Source organism: Lingula anatina, chromosome 8, assembly GCF_051362555.1.
Source record: "Lingula anatina isolate TDL-2025a chromosome 8, LinAna3.0, whole genome shotgun sequence".
Lineage (NCBI taxonomy): Eukaryota > Metazoa > Brachiopoda > Lingulata > Lingulida > Lingulidae > Lingula > Lingula anatina.
In genome coordinates this window covers 2065981-2092640 of record NC_141774.1, presented here as the reverse complement: position 1 = coordinate 2092640, position 26660 = coordinate 2065981, and the positions used below count along the sequence as shown (strand labels likewise).

The 26660-nt window shown below is 38.2% G+C and overlaps 2 protein-coding genes, 1 long non-coding RNA gene and 1 other non-coding gene across 4 annotated transcripts in view; 2 read left to right on the top strand and 2 right to left on the bottom strand.

Moving 5' to 3' along the window:
• Positions 1 to 537: 537 nt before the first annotated feature.
• LOC147760175 (uncharacterized) lies at positions 538 to 1843 on the bottom strand. The gene is made up of 3 exons (XR_015335657.1): positions 1650 to 1843; positions 1210 to 1313; positions 538 to 636 (listed from the first exon to the last, which is right to left on the bottom strand). It is a non-coding gene; the product is annotated as an uncharacterized LOC147760175 (long non-coding RNA).
• Positions 1844 to 3879: 2036 nt separating this feature from the next.
• On the top strand, positions 3880 to 8156 carry LOC106154121 (potassium voltage-gated channel protein Shaw). Its single transcript, XM_013528374.2, has 2 exons — positions 3880 to 4879; positions 5974 to 8156. Exons 1-2 carry the CDS (start codon positions 4355 to 4357, stop codon positions 6811 to 6813), a joined length of 1365 nt encoding a protein of 454 aa, XP_013383828.2. The 5' UTR covers positions 3880 to 4354; the 3' UTR covers positions 6814 to 8156.
• A 160-nt stretch (positions 8157 to 8316) lies between these two features.
• LOC112041275 (U4 spliceosomal RNA) lies at positions 8317 to 8456 on the top strand. The gene has a single exon (XR_002886173.1). It is a non-coding gene; the product is annotated as a U4 spliceosomal RNA (small nuclear RNA).
• Positions 8457 to 9828: 1372 nt separating this feature from the next.
• The window catches only part of LOC106154122 (uncharacterized), a 33281-nt gene continuing 16449 nt past the window's right edge, over positions 9829 to 26660 (bottom strand). The window contains exons 8-15 of the mRNA XM_087018877.1: positions 22314 to 22436; positions 21933 to 22006; positions 21229 to 21462; positions 19997 to 20229; positions 13709 to 15710; positions 13122 to 13267; positions 11845 to 11952; positions 9829 to 11279 (exon numbers count right to left, since the gene is read on the bottom strand). Of these exons, the coding sequence (XP_086875003.1) occupies positions 10881 to 11279; positions 11845 to 11952; positions 13122 to 13267; positions 13709 to 15710; positions 19997 to 20229; positions 21229 to 21462; positions 21933 to 22006; positions 22314 to 22436 (3319 nt within the window). The 3' untranslated portion in view covers positions 9829 to 10880. The remainder of the gene's footprint in view (positions 11280 to 11844; positions 11953 to 13121; positions 13268 to 13708; positions 15711 to 19996; positions 20230 to 21228; positions 21463 to 21932; positions 22007 to 22313; positions 22437 to 26660) is intronic.

Below are 26660 nucleotides of genomic sequence, written 5' to 3'. Positions count from 1 at the left end.
TGTTACTGAATACTACACTAGCGTCAATGTTGTAATCTACACCTACATCACTTACCTGTCTGTATCAGTGTTACTGAATACTACACTAGCGTCAATGTTGTAATCTACACCTACATCACTTACCTGTCTGTATCAGTGTTACTGAATACTACACTAGCGTCAATGTTGTAATCTACACCTACATCACTTACCTGTCTGTATCAGTGTTACTGAATACTACACTAGCGTCAATGTTGTAATCCACACCTACATCACTTACCTGTCTGTATCAGTGTTACTGAATACTACACTAGCGTCAATGTTGTAATCCACACCTACATCACTTACCTGTCTGCATGAGTGTTACTGAATACTACACTAGCGTCAATGCTGTAATCCACATCTACATCACTTACCTGACTGTATCAGTGTTACTGAATACTACACTAGCGTCAATGTTGTAATCTACACCTACATCACTTACCTGTCTGTATCAGTGTTACTGAATACTACACTAGCGTCAATGCTGTAATCCACACCTACATCACTTACCTGTCTGTATCAGTGTTACTGAATACAACACTAGCGTCTATGTTGTAATCCACATCTTTATCCTCGGACCTCTTGCGTGCACGCTCGCAACGGCAGCGGCTCCCACTATTGAATGAATATATTCGTTACATATACGCAGAGCGTCGATTCCAAGTAAAGCAAATAAATCCATCCAATAGTTACGTATAAGACTTCCAGATATGACTTTAAGACTTTTTCGATTCTTTGTCCACCCCACCCCCCAGTAATATTACCATCATACTGTGCACGCATTACATAGTAATCTTGCCTACTTGTTCTAATGAGACTGCTAAGGGTTTATAGCACATAAATAGTATATCAAATTTTATTTTCCGTAACATGAAACGATGCCCTATGCCATTTCTCTAAACTATACTATTTCAACATTATAAATCTAATGTGTTTTTTTTTTTTTTTTTTTTTTTTTGGGGGGGGGGGGTTGGGGGCGAAAGTATTTAAGATATTTTGTTGACAATTTCACTGTACAGTGCGCCAATTTTTTGTCTTCTTTCTTTTGTTCGACAAATATTAACGTTATGGCTCTCAATAATGAATTTGATTTTTTTTTCACGTCGGTTCATATTCAACTTAAAAAATGCAGTGTTTATAGTGCTTACAAATTAAAAGCATTATGGGAGGAAAATACTTCTTTCTTACGAGAAAAGTCCGGAAACTGTAATTTTGGAGCAACCGGATCTGCATCCTCCTTCACAGTTACACATGCGACTGTCACAGGATCCTACTCCGCAGTGATACCATGTCTGAAGTTAAAGGAGAAACTATTAACTCGGCATTCTATCATTCAAAGAAAAATATTAAAAAAGAAACTGAAGGATAATTTTATTTAAAAATGGTCCTCATGCATTTTCAATTTCTATAAATTAGTCTCTTCCAGTGTTAATGTGCATATATTTATTTGACATTTTATACATTAGTGTTACGTATAGATCCACGCTCTTTACTTCTCGGTTCCTGATTTAAAACAATGCATTATTTCCCCGGGTATCTCTTAAGAAATGTCTAGGTGGCAAAAGTGTGTTCTGTGATTATGTTTACCCTAGCGTAAGCGTATATCTCATGACTCTTGGCAGACTTACATAACTACAGTCCCCGCAAAAATTACCCACAACCGGGCGGCAGCAGACAGCGTCCGCTTTTCCAATGACGCAGGACAAACTCACTGTAACTAGGACTGTCACGAATCCAGACATTTTCTAAAAGAAACATGAGAACACACTGTTAAAGGAAACATAACAACATACTTTAATTAGGGTACGTTTAACGCTAAGTTTAAGCATGGAAGTATATATCCGATATAATTCCCTGGTTTAAGTAACATATACAACACTAGAAACCCTTAACACCTTACCTTGACTGATGCAATGGTTCAGTCAGCAGTAAGTGGTCCCTTTATTGGGGTAACCAGCCAATCAGATCAAGCTTTTCTAAGTATAAAATTGTTGGATTGGGTGTTTACAGTATATTTGGGGATTATTTTATTCTTTTGGATACCATCTGCTAATCGATTATAAATTAAATATGTAAATTTATTGGTTATTTATGTATGTAACATTCAAGAAAGCAGGGATTACAAGAGAAAAGTAGAGTCACCCAAAGGCAACGCTGTACGATAAAATAATAATATGACAGAGTCATTAAAGAATTTAATCACAGAGTTATTAAAGAATTTAATCACAGAGCCGGATGACGTTATCTTTCTTTGGAGGTACTGACTTCGCCAGTTCCTGGTTGTTTGCTCAGATTAACCCACTGCTCAACAAGAACTCCTGCTTCAGCTTATCACGTGGAGTCGGAAAGCAGGAAACGCCATCTTGTTATGAAAAGGTACGAAAAAGACGAGCTGAAAAAAATGGCACCCTTTCTGAAGCCTGAACTTGCAAATACACGTCAGTGGCTAGGTTTCTCTGAGGAACACCAAATTGGTTTGATTATCATAAGAAATGGCAGCTTAAAGGTGGAAAAAAAACACCATCGTGTGACGCAGATCCTATCTCACGGTTTTCAGCTAATCTCTTCCACACTTGACATGAAGCACCAAAATATGTCTTTCATAATCAGAAAACCAGACATCGACGCCCCAGTTCACGACAATGGAGTTGTCTGGTCTATTCCTTTTCTTTTCCTGTTCTTTTTCTTTTGTGTCAAAACTGTTTTCCTTTTAGTATGCCTCCTCCCATGTATATTATTCAAAAGATATGTTATGCTTTGTAAGGTATTACATGGTCAATCATAAAAACTTTTAAAAAGATGTTTTTAGTTCTTTTTTAAAATCATCTCCTGAGCTTAAATTATTTAGTTCTAATAGTAACTAATTCAATTAATTCATACAAACATTTGTGTTAGATGCAAATGTGTTATCTATACTAACCCTGACCCTGAATTTCCCTGACCCTAACCTAACCCTAACCCCTTGACTCTTAACTCAAACCCATGGGGTGGGTGGTCTTTATATTTTCTACTACTTTCGTTTATACCATGACAGTGATAGAAACCTATCATGAGTGATGTGCACGGACTTTTCATTTGAAGTGCGCCTGGTTTGGGGACTATTCCAATGAATGATATTTTAACACATTGTAATTTGTCTGCCAGATCATAGCAGGGGAAACCTGACACTTGCAAAGAGGGAGATATACGATAATTACCCATCGAAGCCTTTTTTAGCGTAATAAAGAAATTGATTTCAGTTGTAATACATAACAGCGCTCTTTGTCAAGTTATTCTCGTCGGGCTGATCATCGTTGCTAAAATAAATTAAATTGTAACAACCATCACTGGAAATATGCATTAATCTTCCATTCCCTTGATATCACTTCAGCAGTTGTGAAATAATGGAAGATGTGATGGTAACAATTTAAAAATAAGCAGAAGTGCACATCCATAAGTGACTGCGGCTGACATGGACGTATAACAGCTTCAAAGGGCATTGGCTCTTTTTATAAAAACCTTCGGCAGCTCTTTCAGGGGCAGTGCATCAATTTAATGTAGGATAATACCGATGAGGAGAGGTCTGTTATTAATAAATAAACATTGAACAGAGCAGTTGCATTTGTACATCACTTAAAGCATTGCAAAATAAAGTCGGCAATTGCAAATAAACTTGGTTGAGTTCAATGTCCTCACTTTGTTCGAGAAAATCCAGTTTAAAAAATGACTATTAAATCACAATTTTCAAATGATGAATTATCTGTTTTAGGTGTAAACCAGACCACGGTAGTTGCTGCCTGCGCCGGGCCAAGACTAAATTACATCCACTAAGGTCTTGAATGGAAGGTACCAACGGACTGCATAATAACATTACGTAGATAAAACACCATTTAACGTGGAGCCTCTTTCCTCGGGGAATGTTGATGTTATATATATATATATTGGCTTCCTGGATACTGGATTCCCAAGTGTGCAGTCACCCAGGGCCGCTAACGTTAATGTGCTTGCCGAGAAACACTCTCTGGCAATCAATAAAAACCAATATGTGAGCAGCTGCGCACTGAGTATAGAACGTGTCCAGGACTGCTACGGCTGCCGATATCTCCCATACCCCTACTGTAAGTACCTGTGCCTAGTAGTTTACTGCAGGACACAAGGCCCGTGCTTACTTCAGTATGTGGTGCAGTTGACTGATATTCTTTTACTGGCTGTGGAGAGCCTGCTAGTCTCTCTCGAACATTAAGCCAAATCTCGTTTATGTTACTTCCAGCAAGAAGAAAGTGCAGCTTCAACACTGGAATAGACGTGTATTATCCATTTAACGGATTCAACGAAAGGGAAACTATAGAAGAGAATGTCTGAACAGGACAAATACAGTGACGTTGAAAGTGCCTGGTTGACATGTAAAAATAATCACATTGGAGATACGGTGACAATCAACATAGCAGGCACACAATTCCGAACGCTGATCACCACTTTAAACAAACTGCCTCTTACAAGACTAGGGAAACTCTCCGCGGATTTCACGTACAGTGCACAGTCTGTGCCGAATGAAATATATTTCGATCGGGATTCCATGTACTTTCGGCCCATTCTGAATTTTTACAGAACAAATATCTTACATTTTCCACATGATTTGTGTGTTCCATTGATACGACTGGAACTGAAATTCTGGGGGATATCAGAATGTGATTTGGCGCCATGTTGCCATGAAATTTTGGAGAACTTCGACATTCTCGAGAAGGAAAAAAGAGAATTAGAGAAAGAGTTCAATTTCTTCAAAACCACCAAGACAACGCATTACGAAGGAGGCTGTGAGTCTTGGAAACAACGAGTGTGGTCATTTCTTAGTGATCCCACTTCATCTAGAGGGGCCAAGGTAACGACTGGCTTCTTGATTACTTTAATACATGATGTTTGATATGATCCCTCTTCATCTCGAGGGGCCAAGGTAACGACTGGCATCTTAGTTACTCTAATACATGATGTCTGATATGATGGACTCGGGACATCTTTTCTTTGGTTATACATGTATCACTGGTTTCGTAGCAGTTGTGTATATTTCAGGTTATAGAAGTTGTGCTGCTGTTGTAAGGGCAGATACTCCTTAATTTATTGTGATCAAATTTCTCTGTGATAACCTAGTATTACCTCCGTCAGGCTGGTTCTGTTTTTATTGCACTTGTCTGATCATCTGTTTGTCAGTATTTATGTCTGTCTGTTTTCAACACGTATGGACGAATTTTAATAAAAGTTTAGGATAGGTCAGAAATGGATTAGATCTTTGTCGTGATCCATTAATGAATTATTCATTTTATTCATTGATTTATTTATGATGAGAATTGAGTTCATTATTAGTTGATAATAATGATGAGAATCGAATTATCAACAAACTTACTATAAATAAGAAGAAAAATCGAGCTTCCTTGGCGGAGGTCTGAGTTCTCTGAGTGCTTTCCTAGATGTTATTATAGTTGTATTTGTTGTTGTTGTTTTGACATCATTTCCCATCCCATCTCTCCAAAACAACCGCCACCAAGAAAGATCACAAAAAGAAATGTCACGTTTTGTATGTTATTCTTTTGTTTTACTTAAAAGAATGATACACATATGTATGTATATACATGTGCGCTATTGCTTAAGCGGTTGTCACACTTTAAAACGGCTTTTTTCCAATTTAAGGAGATTCTCTCTCATTTCCCAAATAGCATTTTGATAACAAATGTAACCCCAAATCAAATCACCATATGAGTAATAAATATATAATGAATTTTCTGGTAATAAAGGAGGGGTGGGGGAGGAGGGTGAATATGTGTAATAAAGAATTGAACTTTGTTAGGTCATGTTGAGAAACATAAAAAAGCATAGAACGGGTACACGTATGCCTGTGTTTGTCGTTTCTTTTGCTTGTCCTACATATACTGAGCAGGTTTCCATATTTAAAATGTGTTGAAAAAAATCTTTTTTTTTCAGGCATGGACGACATTCTACCTTCTACTTTTGTTTACTTCTATCTGGACCGTTGCGCTGGATAGTATCGAGGGATATCGCGTTGAACGCCCAGTGAACACATCTTTGTTGAAAAACAAGTTACAGTTCAGCGATCATCAAATGCTCTACTTGCAGAAAGGTTCTCATCCGTTTTTAATCTACGCAGATATCGTCGTCACATCTTTATTTACGTTGGAAATATTGGTAAAAATTTGCGTGACACCAGACATGCGTGGATTCCTTAAAAACGCGTTCACAATTATTGATTTGCTGTGGGCAGTTCTCCATTGGTGCTGGTTTACCATGTATATGACAATCATCGACACGGTAGTAAATCTAGGATCCGTGGTTCCAGTATTTCTCTTGACCTTTTTGGGAATGATGTCACTAAGTCTGCGCGTGCTCCGATTGTCACGTATCGTCTGCTACTCTAGCGGCCTCCAGGTCATGATCTTGACGCTGAAGGCAAGTGGCAAAGAAATCGGACTCCTAATTCTGCTTCTTTTGATGGGCTCTATGGTATTTGGGCCGCTTATTTTTTATGCAGAAATGTCAGTTTCGTCGCCCAACATAGAAAATATCCCCGTTGGCTTCTGGTGGGCAGTAGTTACCATGACAACCGTTGGCTACGGTGATATGTATCCAACCGCAGTAGGAGGATATGTAGTTGGTGGTGTGTGTGTAGTGCTGGGCATGGTCTTCACTGGGCTGCCTATATCTGTTATAAGTGCCAATTTCACCAAATACCAGGCGTTTGGGAGGTCGATAAAGAGCCAGGAGAGGAAGGGGAAGACCGGTGAAACGGGAATGGAAGTCCGCTAGGAACCGTAGTCCGCTTCCCATTACATTGTACAGGTTCGTCCTATATACTAACCCACAGCGCCGATGATTAATTACAGCTTTGGAAGTAACTGGCTAGCGCTGCCAGTAATTACGCCGTGGGGTATTCAGGGCACAGACCGTGATCACAAGATACCGCAAATAGATTTTTAGATTTTTAGAAAATAGATTTTCCATGTGAACAGTCCCTAAATTCACTTGCTGTCAGCTACAGATAATTTCAAGTAGCTATTTTCAAGTTATTACTTTCGGGCAGTTTCCTCCAGAGTTTCAAGACAGTTACCTGAAAGATTTTAATTGTACTTTTCAATTGAGAATCGTATTGGCAGTGCGATGACTGAATGAGAAATAATATAATTTTTGGAACAGAAAGTGGACTTCTTTCTTAATACCGGTATATCATCTTATCACCGGGATAAGGAGACGAATACATCCAGAAAAATATCCCAGCAATAACCCGCTTGATATAAGGATATTTTTTTCCTTAAAATTAATATGAAATAAGATTTATCATTGCTTACGTTGACATGTTATGGTTCCTAATGTCCAACGTGCTTATAAAAAAGTCAATTCTATACCTCTTAAGATACCTGGAAAAGTGTCTGATGAAGCGAGGTAGGCTCAGAGTAGCTTTTCGTACCGCCTGCAATACGCATATGGGCACAGGCTGGAAGAAGAGTATGGATTAGGTAAAAATAAAACGTTTTCACTTTATAAAGATCAACATTTTTGCCTTGTACATGTAGCCCGTTATGTCATCCTTCTATTGTTATTATTTTATTATTCTTTAAAAAGATTGTGAACATGATTTCGACACTCTGGGAGATTAAGAAAAATTACATTCTGCAAAGTACGAATGACAGACCATAACTACTAAGTACATTATTCTCTCCGGAACAGGACATTATTGGGGGCATTACACTGTAACAATCGCAAAAAATCTCTCTCGAATTTTGCAAGATCTGACTTCCGGGATATTGCAGGCGTCAGCGTGGAAATTCACTTGATCATTGGGTATCGGTACAAGTAAAGGCGGTACGAACAGCTACTGAGAGCCTGCTCCCGCTTCACTTTTCCAGACACGAGACCTAAATTAATGAACACACCTTGGTTGGTTTTCTATCCTTTGTCGATCTGAATAAGCCATTAGACCAATTAGACGTAAAGAGAGTTCTGTGCGTCTAATTGTCCCAATGATGGCAGGCTCCAGGCTCAGGAGAATAACTAGTCAGACTGCAGCGAACCAACACTTCATGAAGAACAGGACGTCTGTCATGAATTTTCTAATGTTTGTTTTAAAAGAGCTTTTTTGTCAGAAATCAATTTTAAGAATAAATAGTTTTCTGTCTGATATTTGTTACCATTATTCTGTTTGAATACAATGTGAAATTATACGCGTTGCTTCTCTTACGTTGTAGTCATGAAACACCATTGTGAAAGGTAGCTTGCGTTTGTATAAAAACGTAGAAGAAACCCATATTCATCAGCTTTGCGCAGTGGCGGTACCATAGCCAATGAGGTTTATCCGAGGCGTGGTTATTGCTAGTTGAAAACTATACCCAATACCCCGTGCTGACGTCGTGAAATACCGACGGTAGCACAATTTTTGAACGCCTCTACGGGGGCTTACAGCAACTTCAATCAATATCCTTTTTACCCCTTCTCTACTGAAGTAAATTTATCAAATATTATTTGTTCTCTAAACCGTTATTATTGCTATATTCGATCTCCCAACACTCGATTCCAACGTGTTAAAACGAAGATATAAGCAGCGCAAAACATTGTTTTGAACATGTTTAAAGCATTTTATTTCTCCCTGAGTGCATGTATGCCAATGTACACTGACGCTTCTACATTGAGGGTGTATAAGGACCAGAGTATATACATGTCCGTTTATTCCTTTATATCTGTCAGTAATGGGGAAATATCACATAGTGCGATTAAGCCAGTGATATGTGTGTGTGTGTGTGTGTGTGTGTGTGTGTGTGTGTGCGTGATGTAAGCAACATGGTTTTGTGTATATCTATCTAAAACTATTATTATCAATTTAGCAAATTGTATAATGCTCTTTTCTACTTTTGTTAATATTAATTAAGTGAACACGTTTACTCTGAGTTTGCCTCTTTTGTGTGAATTTGTATTTTGTGTGTATATATATATATATATATATATATATATATATATATATATATATATATATATATATATATATATTTATTTATTTGTGGAATAATAAGATAAATTGACGAGATTTGATTATGTTATCTGATATATTGTTATCAAAGCGCAATAAAGATGATAAGATGCAAATAATAATACGGCACCAAATGGAAAAATAGGCTCTACATCACACACACACACACACACACACACACACGCGCGCGTGCACGTACGTGCGAACGCTCACACACACACAAGCACAAACCCTGGTTCAATTCTCAAGCATACATACTCAAGCATATTAACACAAACACGCCGCCCGCACACACAAAAATCCTTCTTAATTATAACTGCTTGCTGCCCAAGTAGGGCGAGAGCTTGCACACACAGTGAAATAAGTACGCGGAAGAACAGTATGTAAAATGGAGGATCCATTGGCATTTTTTTGTAGTTTGCAGGTGAAAATTTTCATGAAAAGATAAGAAAATTAAAAATGTGCACATAATGTGTACCCTCCATTATGCATACTACAAGATCATAGTCATTTACTCAAATTAAATGAGGTTAATGAATGTTTTTTTTTTTTGGGGGGGGGGGGGGAGTCAAAATTTCATAGGGGGAGTCACATTTTCATAATGAAAATCTGACTGGGGAGTCACTTTTTAGGGGGGTCAGATTTCCATGGTACACCGGTGATAGTCCAGAGAGAGCGAGAGAGAGGGAGAGAGGGAGGGGGGGGAGAGAGGGGGGGGGGAAAGGCATACAGGTACAAATCTAAAGCTTTTAAATTTATCAAAGTTAGCAGATGGCATATTTAATAAAAAATCAAATCAAAGGTACACAATTCATAATCTCTAATAAGAGACATATATTTATTCCTCCTGGTATGTACATTCCATTTACATGTATATTACAATGTGCTATAAATTCCAATGAACCATTTGTTAAGTTATCCTACCAATCCCCCTGACGCCCCCCCCCTCCCCCAGTAGTATTGCTGAAATCACTGTGCAGCCTGCCACCATGGTCTTATGCACCCTGTCCAGTAAACTGATCTTATCTCTTCAGATATCCCACCAAAAATTATATTAAATTTTATATAAAGTTATCTGTTATAACTGCTTAATGACCAACAATTAATTATTACAAGTAAAGCATGCCTGGACATACAGGGACATATAACAATCTTCAATCATTTGGAGTAGGCCTGTCAATGATCAAAATTATCTGGATACATTTTGCTTTGGAATGCCAATTTAACAATTAGTTAAAGCACGCAAATTCACTGGTTAATAGATATGTTCTAACATGTTTCAACAAGCTATCTGGGTTATTCTGATATCCTTGAAGTATTTAAAGTTACCCATCAAAATATGCATGTATCACTGCCCTCTACGTCATCATTCTTTTCATAAATTTATCTTTCATACAGTAAGAGAGCCAGAGCACATATACCGCTTTCTTCAGATTAACTGAGCAAATATTAGGTAATATCACCACACCCCAAAACAAACTATCTTCACCCCTGCTAGTACCTCCAGAAACTAAAAATCACCATGCCTTTAAACTGTTTTTCAAAAACTGAGTATAGTGCATTGCATAAGCATAGCTCAGTGTAAGAAATATTATAAACTTGATAAAACTTAGGAAATATGTTCATCAGCTTGGTAGTTGGATCATATTTGATAATTATCAAACAGAACCGAAATATTTTTTTCATGCTGCTAGCTTATTAATTTTTTTTACTGGTAGCATTTTTGAAATTGATCTTATTGTCTTGATGATAAGTCCAACATTAATTCACAACCAAATCAAATGATGATGTATATATAAAGCCTTTGCTAACATGCCAAAGTTTCATGTTGCTGTATTTCAATTGAACCGGTTCATCAGGAGTCCATCTTTGATAGTCTTTGATCTCCTGCAGTAGTCACAGTGGTGCCATCTACAGTTATGTTCTGGTGGCCTCCTTTATTATTATTGTCTGAAGTTCTATCCGCTGCCCCAGAAGGACACGACATTTGCTTATCATCGGTAATACTTCTACTGGGGTCTTGGTGGACAGTTTCTTTTTGAGAAAATGACCCACTTTGCTGAGCAGCACTTGGATCTGTGCTTTGACTGATATGACCTTGACCTTGGGGGATACAGGCAGGTCCAGTGTCCGAGGCAGTCCCTGGCAAGGCATTGGTTTTGTAGGTCTCCTCCACATGGAGCAGCAGGTGGTTTTTGAGCTCGTCTGAATTCGTGAAGTGCTCTCCGCACCACCCGCACACATATGGCCTCTCCTGGTGGAGAAGAAAATACGAGTTCAGTTACGACTACAGTTACTAAACTGAATCTGAATATAACTGAATGGGTGCCCAGAGGCAAGTAATTGGCCTAAAGTACCCAATGCACTGGATTTAAGCACAATGCTTTATGTTGTAAAGAAATGATAACACCACTGGAAAAAGTAAGATGTTTCAACTTTAAGAGCAGTTACAATAATTTAGAAATTTAGAGCAGTTACAATAATTTAGAAATCAAACTGTGTATAACTTAGCACAAGCAGAAAGGAATTATCCTGTATTTTTTTCAATGTTCATTTTTTCAATAAATTACAAATAAATAATAAACTATAATGATGCTAACTTGCTTTGCAGAAGATTGCTCTCACAATGGACGATAAAAAACAAAGCAGCAAAGCTGTCAAATGTACAGACAAAAAGCAGAAAATAAAGATGCACATAGGAGGTTATTTTGCCAATTTACGTGCAGAGGAGGATTACAAAAAAAAAAAAAAAAAAAAAAAAAAAAAAAAAAAAAAAAAGGTAGAAGTCCCCCAGTCTTCACTGATCAGCCCCACATTACCTGTGTGTGTGTTTTCAGGTGCGTCTTCAGATTGTGGGGGGTGGTGAAGCCAGCGTCACAGAACTCACATATATATGGCCTCAGCTCTGCGTGGGTCACCAGGTGTTGCTGAAATCACAATTTAGTCCTCATCACTTGAAATACATAGGATCTCATTTTTTGCCACTCCTTCAAACAAATTCTGCTGCAATTCCCATATCTTGTTCAGAAATTGTATCTTGTGAGATTTGAAAAGTATATGGATTTGTAGCAAGCAGCATTTGTACACTTTCTTACTCATTCAAATATCATTCATGAAAGTAAAAAAAGCACAAAATAACAATGTTTAACTTGAGATGTAACTGTATCAGTTTAAGCTTTAAATGGTTCAAGCCTGAGGCTCTGTACCAAACCCTAACTATTCTTCATCCCTGTCCTTTTGGGACAAAACTTGGGGATCATGTTATCTCACACATGTGTTCTGTGTTACTTATTTTGTTATCTCCTCTTAGACTACTAGAGTTAGGAATTTCGAAACCTTGGGGACTGATAGATCTATCATCAGGCATGTTCACAAGCACTTCACAATTTGTAACAGAGGGTTTGGCTGTCTGTTGGGGGTGGATGATTCTTATGATTATTTTACATAATTTTTGTAATTTCTGCTATCTCTTCCATTTGAGTGAGGAAGTTGAAATTTAGGGAAATGGTAAACCTATCATCAAAGAAGTGCATGGGCATTTTGTGATTTTAGAGCGACTTTGGGTAGGGCTGTCCCTGGGGGTTGGCTGATTTTAATATTCTACATTGTAGTTTCAGCTATCTCCTTCTTGGCCATTAAAATGGGGAATTTAAGACTTTTTGGGATTGATAGACCTATAAAAAGGGATGTGGAATGACCAGACATAATTTATGTGTGTATGGAGGGGGGGGGGGGGGGTCCTTGGGGAGCGGGAGTAGGTAGATAATTCTTTTTTTAGCACTGAACATTTTTTTCACACATAAGTTTATGCTGTTATTATAAAGATCATTGCAAAAATCTTCCTAATAGGGCCAAGGCATTGTCATAGATAACAAAAGTACAGGGTCTCTGAGTGTGAGCTACTCTTAGCAATGTGAGGATGTGCGGGGATATGTGACACCTTTTATTTCTTTTTTAGGATGTACAAATAACTGCTTGCCTTATTTTTATTTTTTGTACTTCTGCTGTAGATAATAAACAATAGATAATATATGTATGCACATGTCTATGATAACACTAATAAACATTTAAAATAATCTCCATTTTAATTGTTCACCTTGAGAGCAGAAATGCTTCCAAACGTCTGGTAACAAATGTTACATTCTCTCAGTGGGGGGCCTGCTGCCATTGATGACCCAGCAGATGGCGCTGACACTGGCAAGGGACCAGCTTGTCTTGGGGCACCTGCATGGTGACTTTCCACTGAAATATATAGAAAAATAAATATTGAGAAATATCATTTCCACAGAATATCTAACACTGTAGAATGGAGAGATGGATTTGAAGTTAATAAAGTAAGCAATTTATAGCTTAGAAAATCTTTGTACAATAAGAAAAAAATTTTTTTAAATTATCTTGATCAAAGCTGGTGTTTTCATATAGTGCGTTAATGTCTCTTTTTTTCTATAATGGGAAACTATTATCAATTTTTCAGATGCATAATTTAGCAATCAAGAAAATTTTGGTGTTTTTACTATTATAGTATAGAATAAAACTATTACATAGCCAGCTTTTCAGCCCTGTTGCTTCCACTCAATAGGAATATTCAAACTTGAATAATTCCTCACTTAAAGAAATGCAGTATCTGTAAAATTCCCCGTTTTTACCCACTGAAACGACCGAGTCATTGTTCTAATGTCTTACCTAAGTGATAGCGTAGACTTTCCTGACTGATGCACTCCTTCCCACAAAGCTGACACTTCAAGACGCAGGATTCGGAGTGGTGCCGGTCGCCATAGCCAGCCTCCTGAGTCTTTATATCATGCATTTCTATTGGCTCACTCTTGATTTCCACGCTGACATTGGCGTTGGACTTGAGAGGGTTCGGCCTATAGCCCTCCCTGCCGCAGAATGCAAACACTAGACCATCTTCTCTGGAGTCACTCTGGGGACTGCGCTGCTCCAGCACCTCTGGCACCACCTGCTGGCTCTCAGCTGACCCTTGCCTCGCCATTGTTGTAGTTGGGATACCCTGTGACTGAACATTCTCGTAAACTGAAGCGGAGTTCACATGTTGAGGCAGAGTTCCTGTGGCTGGTGCTCCCTGTGTTGTCTGTACCAGGAGGGGCGGTGGTGGGAAGGACGCAGGGACATGTTGGACTGTACTGGAGGGATTATGCCAAACATGGGATTGTGGGATAGCATGGGTCTGGAGAAACTGAGCAGAGGATGATGGGATATTCTGGCTGTGGGTTGCTGGGATAGGTTGAGGTAAGGATGTGGGTACATTAAGAGATGAGCCTTGGCAATGAGGAGTCGACCACTGGGAGGTAGGCGTGCCACTCGGCCCCTGTTTGACCAAAGACTGGACACCAGTTCCTCTGGCGCCCTCTTCGTGTTCACTCAACATCTGCTGAATGCTCTCCAATGACGTCTGCCCATCAGTGGCATCTATCAGGCTGAGATCATTCTTCTCCAGCAGCACCAGGGCCCCCGGCGGAATCTTGGCAAGCCTTTCCAGACTGGCAATATGTGCCTTGGAGCGCAGATGTTTGGCAAGATGGCCGTGGATACGGAAGGCTATATTACAGTCCTCACACCTGAAGGGGCGCGGGTTATCGGTCGTCGGGGTACCAAATTGCCTGTTAATGGAGTGAGACTTGTGGTGACTCTCTGACCTTTGGTGTTTCTGAAGGTGACCCAAGGTGCGGAAGGAGATAGAGCAGTCGTCACATTTGTGTGGGCGCTCTATGGCGTGGATGTTCTTGTGAAGCGTCAGCTGGTGTTGCTGTGGAAAGCTCTTGTTACACACAGCACACACATATTTACCATCAACCAAGGAATCTGAGTTATCAATGACTTGACCAGGGATAGGAACTATCTCATAGGGGGCCTTGTTGTCTCCACTCACATAAGTGACCTGTGACGATGAAGTCTGACACTTGGCCTTGCTCTCAGAAGGTTGCCTCTCTGGGTTCAATGTTGGTGAAAGAGGGGATGTTGCCACCACCGCTATGTCTGAAACCATCGTCTGTAACTTCTGCACAGATGATTTCTTCTCATCGTGCATGCTGAGGTCAATGGGCTGGTCATGTGATCCTAGGTCATGTGATCCTGCATCTCCCGTCCGCGTTCCACTGTCATCCAGTGTTTGTGCCATGGCGGAACCTGGAGCAAACTGTGACAATAACTTCTGAGAAACTGCCACGTGGACCAACTGTTGCATGCTGGGAGGCAAGTTGTTTGACGTGGTAGCTGGGATAACAACCCCGCCATGACCCAGCTTTCCTGTAGAAACCAAATGATTACTGTGGAGAAGTCTCCCGCTGTGTGTGGCCACTGTGGACACAGGATGATGTATAGTGGTCAGTGAACTGGACACCTGTTGACCTTGACCTACACTGTTACTGGGCACTGGACAACTGCCCACAGAGGAGGACAAAGAAAACGCTGAGGCATGATAAGGATATAGCTGATGTCCAGAACCCCCAGTGCGGAGTGGACTCCTAGAACTGACCACTGGACTTGGCAGGGGGACGGGGATGAACTTGTAAGAGGAACCGTCTCCTGGGGTTACTGGCGATTCCAGACCATATGGGTAGATGGGAGGTGCAAACCCAGACATCAGGGCCAAGTCACTGCCACTGCTTTGCTGCACTGTGTGGAGGGGCAGGTTGCTGGGGGGGACGGGACGTCTATGAGGGCTCTGAAAGGAAAAATTTCCATTGGTATATCTTTATTGAAATATGAAAATTACTCCTTGATTATTTCACATTGTCTTTTATGACTTAAATATAATTCTAGAAACCAAACATCAAATATGGAATATTTACGAAGATTAAACCAATTAAATTAAAAAAAAAAGTTCAATGACATCTAGGCAAGTTACAAGACAAGGAGTTTTGAAAATTTCATAATACTAATAATGATAATCATAATAAATTTGAAAATTTTCACCTCAGCATCAGGAATGCCCTGTCTGAAAGAACTAAATGTTTTCCATTCTTCACAAGCTCTTTTGGTTTTCAAACCAACCATCAACACACACTACTGATTCACTAGTAGCATTCTAAGCTGTTATCAACTGAACACAACAATTTATTTAACACTGACAATATGATTTAGTTAAAGCTGACAGAGCACAAAATAGTTTTTTTTAATAATTTGTTTTATTGCTATAATCCTTTCCACTAAGTTAAAGGACAATTAGTCACAGAATTTTCCATATATTGCAACTGCAAAAAGTACACTGTGGTCACAGTGTGGTGACATTATAAAAATGCCAAAGCCTGATGCAGGTGATGACTGTTTGCATAGACACAGCGTGTCTGGACAAATAATCAAGATGATTTCAAAAAGAAACCTACCTCATTACCAAACGAAGTAAAACACAGAAAAATATGAAGTGGAACAAATAACAAGAATGCACTTCGGCATGGGCCAAGTATCATCAAAATACATACAAAAGATAAATCTGTAATTCTCATATAATTCAGTCATGCTGATTTTTGTGGGCATCTGGGAATCATAGGTTAAGTGGTTTTCATTTAATGGTCAACATAATCACCACCATTTTAAAGTAACATGGACAATCAGAAGATGTGACTAACAAAAGTCTCTAAGCCCATAGTTGTTCAAAGTCACACAACCTTGAAAATGCCAATACGTGGGAAATGAATATTCCTCAAAAGAAAGCATATTACTTCAACAAAAATGATCTGATGATGCTGGTTTTCAACCTCGAGCCGTATTTTAGTAATATCCATCCATCCTGTAAGTTTGAAGACAATACGTCAAATGGTTTTCCACTTTATTAGTTATCTGTATTGTTGAAAAAAGCACAACTTCGAGAAAAAAGTCCCATCAAGTTGATTTTAAAACTGGAACTGTATTTTATGAATATTCATCAGCTTTATTAAGTTTAACGAAAACTGAAATATACATACAAACAGTTTAGAAGTCAGAGCATAACAAACATTTATGCTGGATGTAGATGGTGATGGCATGGACAGATGCAATGATCAGAATATATATATATATATATATATATATATATATATATATATATATATATATATATATATAGATTCATACATTTCTATATATTTAAAAAGATATTGTTGTACTTTAATTTCTGCAGACACGAAGCCCAGGTATTCAACACGGCCCGGTGTATAGACCTTCTGGCTCAGTAAAATACCTCAACTTATAAAATATGAATGGTATTTTTCATTCCACAATGATATTTTATATGACTTTCGCCTTCGTAAGCCACCACAAGTTACTTAACTATTCAGACTTCTCAATTGCCCTGACCAAATTATTTTTGACTGGGAAGTATTTTCAATATCACACTATTTACTTGCTGGCAGGAAAGCTGTGAATCCCTTACATGCAACTTATATTGTTATCTTTTCAATTTAATATCAAAGTGAATATTTTGATTTATCGTGTTAAATTATACTGACATTTTCAAATCAAACCGGAAGAAAAAGGTTGAAATGTTATGATCTTCTTTCCAAATAAAGACCCAGTATTGAAATCCATTTTCTCATGATCTCACTGCACAATCTTTACATTTAAAATTAAAAAGTTTAACTACCCACATGGCAAGTTTAATACATGCAGCCATAGCTGAAGTGAGGACAAAGAAGACTGCCTTCTCTCTTAAATCAAGGCCACATGCGACCACATGAATCTTATTACACCTTTCCTAAAATTAAAACAAACCTATGCTTTAGTTATGTGTATTGTGCATTGCATCCTGGCCTAAAAATGCACAGTACTGAAGTCTTACTTAAAAAAAAAAAAAAAAAAAAAAAAAAAAACAGGCTGCCGGATTTGGCTTACCAATTTAACCTTTCTGAATGCTACGCAATGCCAGAAGGTTATTAAATAATAAGAAGTCATTTTAACTAAATACATTACAGTTTCATTTCCAGAATTTTTCTTAGAAAAATGTATCACTTACTGACTTACTGGATGGGTTTCACTTGGAGTTCTTTTTAAATAAAGTGTAACATATTTATTTATATACAAATTATCTACTATATTTTGTCCTGCAATTCTATCCATAGTTAACACAGAGATGGTATACCCATAGAAAATAGAAAAAAAAAAACTAAATCTAATTTTTTTATTCTCTCTCTTTGTTGTTCTACTCCTGGTGTATGTACTTTTACCTTGCTATTTGATCTGTGTCATTATACCTGTACTTCAGTCTACTGGTACAATAGAATGGTACAGGTTACCTGGTGAAATCTACTAAATTAAATCAAATGATAACTTAAAAGAAGAGTTATTTCTATTTGGCGTATCTTGTCTTTCTTGTAATTTGTTTTATATGAAAATGTGGTTGCTTAATTAATTAATTAATTAATTTATTTTTATAACTTTTTTGAAAAAAAGATCCAGAATTATTAATATTTCTAGTTCAGTGCTACAGAAGCTATGATGGTCAACACCTTAGCATTTTAAGGTTGAAATTCTCTTCTGTGATGCTAATCAGTTTTAAAATTGATCAATTTAATCTCGGAATTTCCTGAAACATCAAACCACTCAAATTTATCATTTTTAAATTAAATGATAAACACTGAGCACACTATTCCAACCATCCTTCTAGCATTTTGTGACTGAATGTTTATGCTTCTTTCTGTTGTCAAAACTGGATTATTTGAATGAGACTGTTCTATGAAACCTAAGAATTTGTACACAAGTGCGCTCATATCCGCTTTACAGATAGCCGAGTGTAACTTTGAGAAAGTTCCCCCGGCTAAAGAACAACCAAATTTTTGACAGCTATCAGAACCTGTTCTAGGCAGAGGAACCTGCCCTAGCATATAGGTCTATTAAATAGAATTGGAATGCCTTTAAACAGTGCAAGACTTAAGACTGTGATAGTCAAATATGAATTTTAAATAAAATACTTGGTTGTGACTTGTGTTACATTGAAGAAATGGAGGTTTGTTGAGCTAGGCAGAGATCACAGGCACAGGACTGGGAACATTTTCAATACAGTTATCATAGACAGCTAAGAATCAAACTTTTATAGGTTGATAGCCTCAATATATTTTTCTCTTTCTATGTCAGCTCCCCAGTTATCACCATGGGTAGAGCACTTTTCCTAAATGAATTAAACAGATACTTTGCTCTCTCTCTCTCTCTCTCTCTCTCTCTATATATATATATATATATATGTAAGAGCACATCCAGTTTTAATAGACTTGTGTGAAGATTCTTTTTTCTATAGCTACTTTTATTTGTCTGGTCTTATCAGCCAATATTTGGTCTGCTTGCAGTCAGACTTCATCAGATATTACAGATATAAGTAGCTATAGAAAAAAGAATCTTCACTGGTCTATTACAATAACATGGCTAATGAAACTGTTTTACAGTTGATATAAGGTCTTCATGGGTCTGTTTAATCCTAATAAAATCTCACCTCTCTGGGAAATATTATTATGATTCAAAATGGTTCATTGGGTGAAAATTATCAATCTTTCAGATATAAAATTGTCATTTTTAGTTCTAATGTAGATTTTTTTTTTACTTTTTGTATATTTTTATTTTGGGGAGGGGGGGGGGGGGTGCCCATTCATGGGTCTTTGACCCTTTAGGCAAAACCTTTTGGGTAAAATTTTAATTTTTCCATTTTTTAAAGTGATGTCGTACTAATTTTTCCATTTTTTAAAGTGATGTACATAGTTGCTTTAATTATGATCTTTTAAGTTCTTGTATATAATTTTGTACTCAATAAAGTCATTCAAATCAAATCAAAATTTTCAAATTGCTAAATATGATATATTTTTAAACACTAGTAGCATTTGTAATGTTTTTGCTGTATAAAACTAAAGCCTGCTTTTCAGTTTGGCTGATACCTCTCTATGATAATGTTTTAATTTTAGAAATCTGTACCTTGAAAGAAAAATACAGTATCTGTACCATTCATAAAACATGACTACTTTGAATTTTTTAAATAATCATCATAACTACCTTCTGTGGACTCCCACCGACACCCTCTAGATCCTTTCTCTTCTGTCCCCTCCGTCGTCTCTCCACCACTCCTCCCTCCGATGTTGTCATAAACGACCTCTCCCCGTCATATTGGTGAATGGCGCGTATACGATACGTGTCCACCATGGCGGCCCCCTGGGGCGCGGGCTGTGAGGAGGAGGCATGGGACAGCTGCAGACTGACGGCACCACTGCGTCCACACAGACGGTCAGCTGGGTAGTAATAAGGAAACATGGTCAAGATTCGGAACAATATTCAGTTCTTAAGGTTTTGTTAATTGTCTTGTATTGGGAACAGTAGTTCGACCTTCTATTTTCTCCACATATGTCAAGGCTGCCACCACAATAGCCACCAGCCACATACAAAATAATACAAAAATCATTCAGTCATTCAGTTTTTTTTTAAAATATCCTAGCCAAAGTGATCAATTTCTCCTGTCCCTTCTTCCCTGCTCATACATAAAGTGTCAGGTCAATGTAAAGTTCAGTTGCCACATGCTACGCACTGGCACTGCTGTGCTCACGGCTTGATAACATTTCCCGTAAATCTCCTTAACATGCCGCGGGGGACCTAGCCAGCTATTGGGGAAATATAAGTTCTTCTGGCCTTAACACTGGAGCCAAAACACTGGCGACTATGCTGCCAAGACTAGTGCTAATACCGAGGGCAATTAGTGCCGTCTCTAGTTTATCTCTCTAGCTAGAACAACTGTGCCGAAAGTGGCAAGAATTTTAATAAATACAGGAACCTTGTGAATAATGCATACGGATACTGGTAGCTTGGGTCTAGTAAATCAAGGAACAAATATGGAGAAACTTCCAATATCTTTGTCTATATTTTATTTTTAGTTGATAATGAAGGAAATTGGGTGCCTCCACCATATAAGAAAATTATGTCTTATCAAGTGGTAGTTTTTTTTTCATGAAGTTAATTAGAATAAAATTCCATGATCTTCTGTTATCTTAATATTAAATAAGCTTGGAGAAGAACAATTTTCCACTTTGGAAATCTTGAAATTTGTTGCCTACTTTGTCCAATAATGACAGTTAATTTTTAAAATCTTGTGGAACCATTATGTTAGCAATTATAGATCCTACGTTAAGATATTTGTTTAAGTAATAATAAACATTCCCTCTCTCTCTCTTTTTCTTTTTTTTTTTTTGGGAGGGGCAATATTTTCAAAATAATTAGGGCTAATAAAATCACCATACCTTGTCTGTTGTCAGTGTCAACTTCTGGCACATTTTGTTCACTCTGCGACGCCGTGAGGTCACTCTGCGATGCTGTGAGGTCACTCTGCGACACCCTGAGGTCACTCTCTGCCCCCACTCCCTGGTGATTTCCCTGGACATGGACCACTCTGGACACTGACCCCTGATTGGACAGGTCCAGCAAGCTCTTGGCAACCTCTGCATCAATGTCTGTCCTCTGCCCAGTCCCAGGGTCTGAGAGGAAATACAACATCTCAGGCATTTTACATCATTGCAATACACAGAATACATATGGAAAACAGTAATTCTTCAATTAATTTCAACAAAACTACATCAGACATCAGATCTACCAAAATATATTTTGACAGGGAATCTTTAAAGAGAGGTTTTAAAAATCTTAAAAGAGTGGATTTAAAAATTGCCATAATATATGTTGGTTCTGTCTGAAAAAAATGCTATCGTGGGAATCACTAAAGTCAACACATCAAAAACATTAAATATTATTTAATTTGGAGAAGCAAGTTGTTTCAAAACTATGATAAATACAGTAAATAAGACAAATGTATTCAAGCAAATAATTGTTAGTAGCAGCTAGTACATCACTGGCCAGGTAAAATACAGAGCCAATCTTCAAAGTAAGTGTCTGGTAGACTCTACACTGAACTATGGAATTAGTTAAGATAAATATGTTGGATGTGACTCACCTGTTGATTTGTCTCCAGTGTTTTCAGGGCGTACAACAGACGGCTGACGATGGAAGCCATACACTGTTCCCAACCTAATAGAACAAACATTTATCATACAGTATTGCTTTGACATCTATTGTTTGTCAGAAAATAATACTTTCATGTTTCAATTTTTTAATTATTTTTACAGATCAAACATATCAATATCCTTGCATGACTTTTGGAAACATACTTTTACCATAGAAATTTTTGGAATCATCCAAAAAGAAAAGCAAAAAAAAAAAAAATTAATTACAAATGCTGATTATGCAGTAATCCAAGGGAAAGAAGACTGAAAATCATCAAACAGCCCACAGCACGAGCTGAGGAGGGAACCAGCTGATTGCACACACAATGTACCTTGAATGGCTGCTGCCCTCATCTTCTGACTTCTCAAATTTCAGAGCTTTTTGAGCACTACTTCTCCTTTTAGATTCACTAGTGGAGACTTTCATGGCTATTCCTGGAGACAGCTTGACATATCTGCAAGAACAAGACATAGTATTCATATGTAAATCAATATTGAAGTATACACTAATTGTTCAATCATATGAACCAGGAAAAAATGATCAATTTTTCAGATACATAATTGTGGAATCATTAAATAAATATTTTTATGTCGTATTTTGGTGCTTCCACGGTATAGGATGGAACTATTAGGTAGTCAGCTTTTCAACTTTGTTGCTACCACTTAACAGGAGTGTTCTTATTTTAAGAATTTCTCACTTAAAAAATGACAGTGTCTGTAAAATTCAAAATTTTCCTGGTTGAAATGATCACGCCAGTGCTGTATAAATCTGGCTGGACTCTACAACTACATTTTCAGGTTGAGAATTTTATGTCCAAGAGAAGGAACAGCATCTTGGTACTTTGACATTTAACATGTGTGTTGACCTCAGGTGTACACTGAGGAGATGGACAAGTTTGGCATTTTGCTTCTCTGACACTTAGTACATTAAAAATAATGAGCATGGAAAGGATTACCAAATCATGGCAAATGAGTGTAGGTATGGGTCATTATTTCCTTTTTTCTCAAGGAAAGAGTGATAATAAGTGATAATATAGCAAAATAATAATAATAAAAAAATAATAATAAAAGTTTGGCTCTTATATACCACACTCCATTATTTATATTTCAACACGGTTTACGATTGACACCTGGTCATTCTTTTATCTATGTACACACTGGGTGTTGACCCTCTCGGCTCCCTGGGGAGAATACACCCTGGATGCTTATAAGGGGTTCAGTGCTAACAAACAACAATATCTTTCACTACCAGACCAGGAACTTTACCCCTACTTTAACCCTTAAGTTCTGAGTGGCAGCAGGAGGGGGGTCAAGCCCATGTCCTACCTCTCCACAGGCAGACACTGACCTCGTGTTAGATATGTTCACATGTATATTTTAAACAGGCCTGTAGCCAGCAATTTCAAAAGGGGGGTTCTTTTTCTGAAGAAAAGTGGACCTTTTCCAGTGAAACCTTTGTGTATCTAGATTGAATTTTACCCAGAATGGACCCTTTTCTGACAAAAAGGGTGGTTCTTTCTAGCCCCCCCCCCAAACCCCTCTGGCTACGAGCCTGTTTAAATATAAGTGGTTTATTAATCACTTAGTCTATTAGTATGGCTACAACTTGCTATATTGAGCCATCCAATTCAAAATCAACTTTGACAGTTAAGTCTCCAAGGAACACTCCTGTTCACAATCTGCATGTAGTACATCTTTCAAGTTATTTCTTTTAATTCTTTGGCAATAAAGATCTCTACACTATGACTGTCAATCTGCCTCCACCACATCAAAGCCAGTGTCTACGCAATCGGCCGATTCAGGTTCTAAATGTGTCATCTATTATAGATGGCACTGGTAGGGGTAATGGGCGTCTGAGAACCAGCTTCAGACGGAATAGATAATTGATTTCTTACTTCACGTCTTGTCGGCGGAATATCAATCACAGTTCAAGAATTTTTTTTGACAACTTCTGTGGTATTCTTCTTGCATATAGTTTTAACAAAGGCAGCTGTGTTTCTATATTATTCCAGTGGTGTTGATATGAATAGGAAAATATCTACTGACAATGAAGTATTTCTACATGTTTAGCACTGTTGCATAAAAAGTGTCCATTGCAGAGAGGGACCATTGCACCATTAAATATCTACCCAAATAGTCTTAGTTTGGTGCATCACTTAATACTTTGGTACTCTATATTTTAGGACAGAAGAGGAATATGTAAAGAATTGGCCAGAGACAAATCTCTAAATATCTATATTGAAAAATCAAACTATGGCCCTGGTAGAGGGCAACACCTTGGAATGAAAAAAGGAAGTCAATGTTTGAACTAAACCACATCATTATTGAAAATTCAGCTAACATTAAAAAGGGATGACAACTCTTCATTTTGGTAGGAAAACTGCCATAAAACAAATTTTCCTGGGGTAGTTGATGATGTTCCGATGCTAACCAACATTAAGTAAATCTATTCCTATAATCACAGTTAGTCGATTGTTTCTTTTTTTTTTTTATTGTAATTTTTTCTTAATAATCTTTTAAGAGATTATTACAGAGTTTAGCCATTTATGAAAGTCGGCATATGCTCCAATGGCAAGCACAGGTTTGAGAATTATTGCAGTAACTGCTGTTTTGGTCGTAAAATGTCTGTTGTTTACAATGTATTCATTGTGGAATTTTGAATCTTATATGAAGTTGAGATCTGTCATCCCTTTAATCTCTAAATCACAACACAGCACCTGGTGGCACCTACCCTTGTCCCCACGTCACTCGTTTCCTCACCCTCTCTCTCTCTCTCTCTCTCTCTCCCACTGCTTACCTTGGGCTCCTCCACACAGACATCTTATAAACTATTAACTCCCCATATAGTGCTTGTCCCCATGTCTCCCTCTCTCTCTCTCTCCACTCCCCCCCCCCCTCACTGCTTACCTGGGGCTCCTCCACACAGACATCTTATACACCATTAACTCCCCATATAGTGCTTGTCCCCATGTCTCCCTCTCTCTCTCTCTCCACTCCCCCCCCCTCACTGCTTACCTGGGGCTCCTCCACACAGACATCTTATACACCATTAACTCCCCATATAGTGCTTGTCCCCATGTCTCCCTCTCTCTCCCTCTCCACTCCCCTCCCCCCCCCCCCTCACTGCTTACCTGGGGCTCCTCCACACAGACATCTTATACACCATTAACTCCCCATATAGTGCTTGTCCCCATGTCTCCCTCTCTCTCTCTCTCTCCACTCCCCTCTCACCCTCCCTGTCACTGCTTACCTGGGGCTCCTCCACACAGACATCTTATAAACCATAAACTCCCCATATAGTGCAGGTGGACTGGGATACGCAGGCTCCATGGAATAAATACTGTACCAGAACAGAGTTTCAAATCCAGCTACTCAATATCTACCTTCCTAAATGTTCCTTATTGTGGTGTCTTCTGTTTACTAGAGCGTTTACAATGGCACAACCAGCTACTGTTATTATATCTCACAGGACACAATTTATGAATGATTTTTATCCTTTTATGGTTTTATTCAGTCTCCTGTTGCTTGAGTTTCCAGGTTTCACTACTGATCACATCATGTTGTTTCCTTTTTTATATATTTCTTTGATCTTATATCTTCCTTATATTTTCCGAAGATTCTTTTTCTTATCAAAACAAATGTTTTTACTATCCATAGATGATTTCTTTACTTCTGCAGGTCAGCTTCACGGGTTAAAACATGACACATACACTGACCTATCTCTCTTTTTGCTGGTACTCTCTCTCTCTCTCTCTCTCTCGCACTCTCTCTCTCTCTCTCTCCCCAGCTCTCTCTCTCTCTCTCTCTCTCTCTCTCTCTCTCTCTCTTAAGCATGTTCTCTCTAGCACTCTCTAGCTCTCTCTCTCCCTCCCTCTCTCTAGCATTCTCTCTCTCCCTGTCTCTCTGTTCAAGCCAGTGGATCATCTAATCTCCAGATAATAATAATTCCAGACAGCCCTCTCTCACACCGTGGCCTTCCTGTGTTTCTATATGTCATAATTAAATAATCATCACATGCAATGGGAAACAGCTCATTATCCTTGTTAACTAATAACTGATAGAGGGGTGATAATGGAATGGCAGGGACATAATTGGGCACCTAGCTCCTTAAGATCATTACTTCTGCCTCCCTCACTGCCATGAGGCAGACGACTGTCTGTGCTCGGTGGTTAGTAGAGTTTGGTCCACAGATTTAAAACATTTTCATTATTCCAATACTTTGATATGATGGAATTAAGATATTCTGATTTTGATTTATCTAAAAATGACAGTTAATAAATAAATAAATAAATATGTGCTAATTTATCGTAAAATGTTTATCAAAACATTGAAAAATGTCTATCAATCTCCAAGTACCTACAGATGTAAATAAAATACTTTTTTAAAAATAAATTTAAGTGTGTCAGATAAATAACTCTAGGGGTATCTACCGTCCCTGTATCAGGCATCAATGGACAGCACCCCCCTCTCTCCCCCCCCCCCTTCTCCCACAAATCTGGCTTCCTAATCTAAAGACAAGGTATGCAGTAAAAATACAAACTGACACTGTCCATTTTTTAAATGCTGCCTTCTGGTGTTCACCAGCCTGGTGAGTAGGAAAAGAGCCTCTACAGCAGTTTATGTCTATTCCCTGATTTTACCAGGTAGCCCCCCCCCCCCCCCCGCACCCCACCTGACCC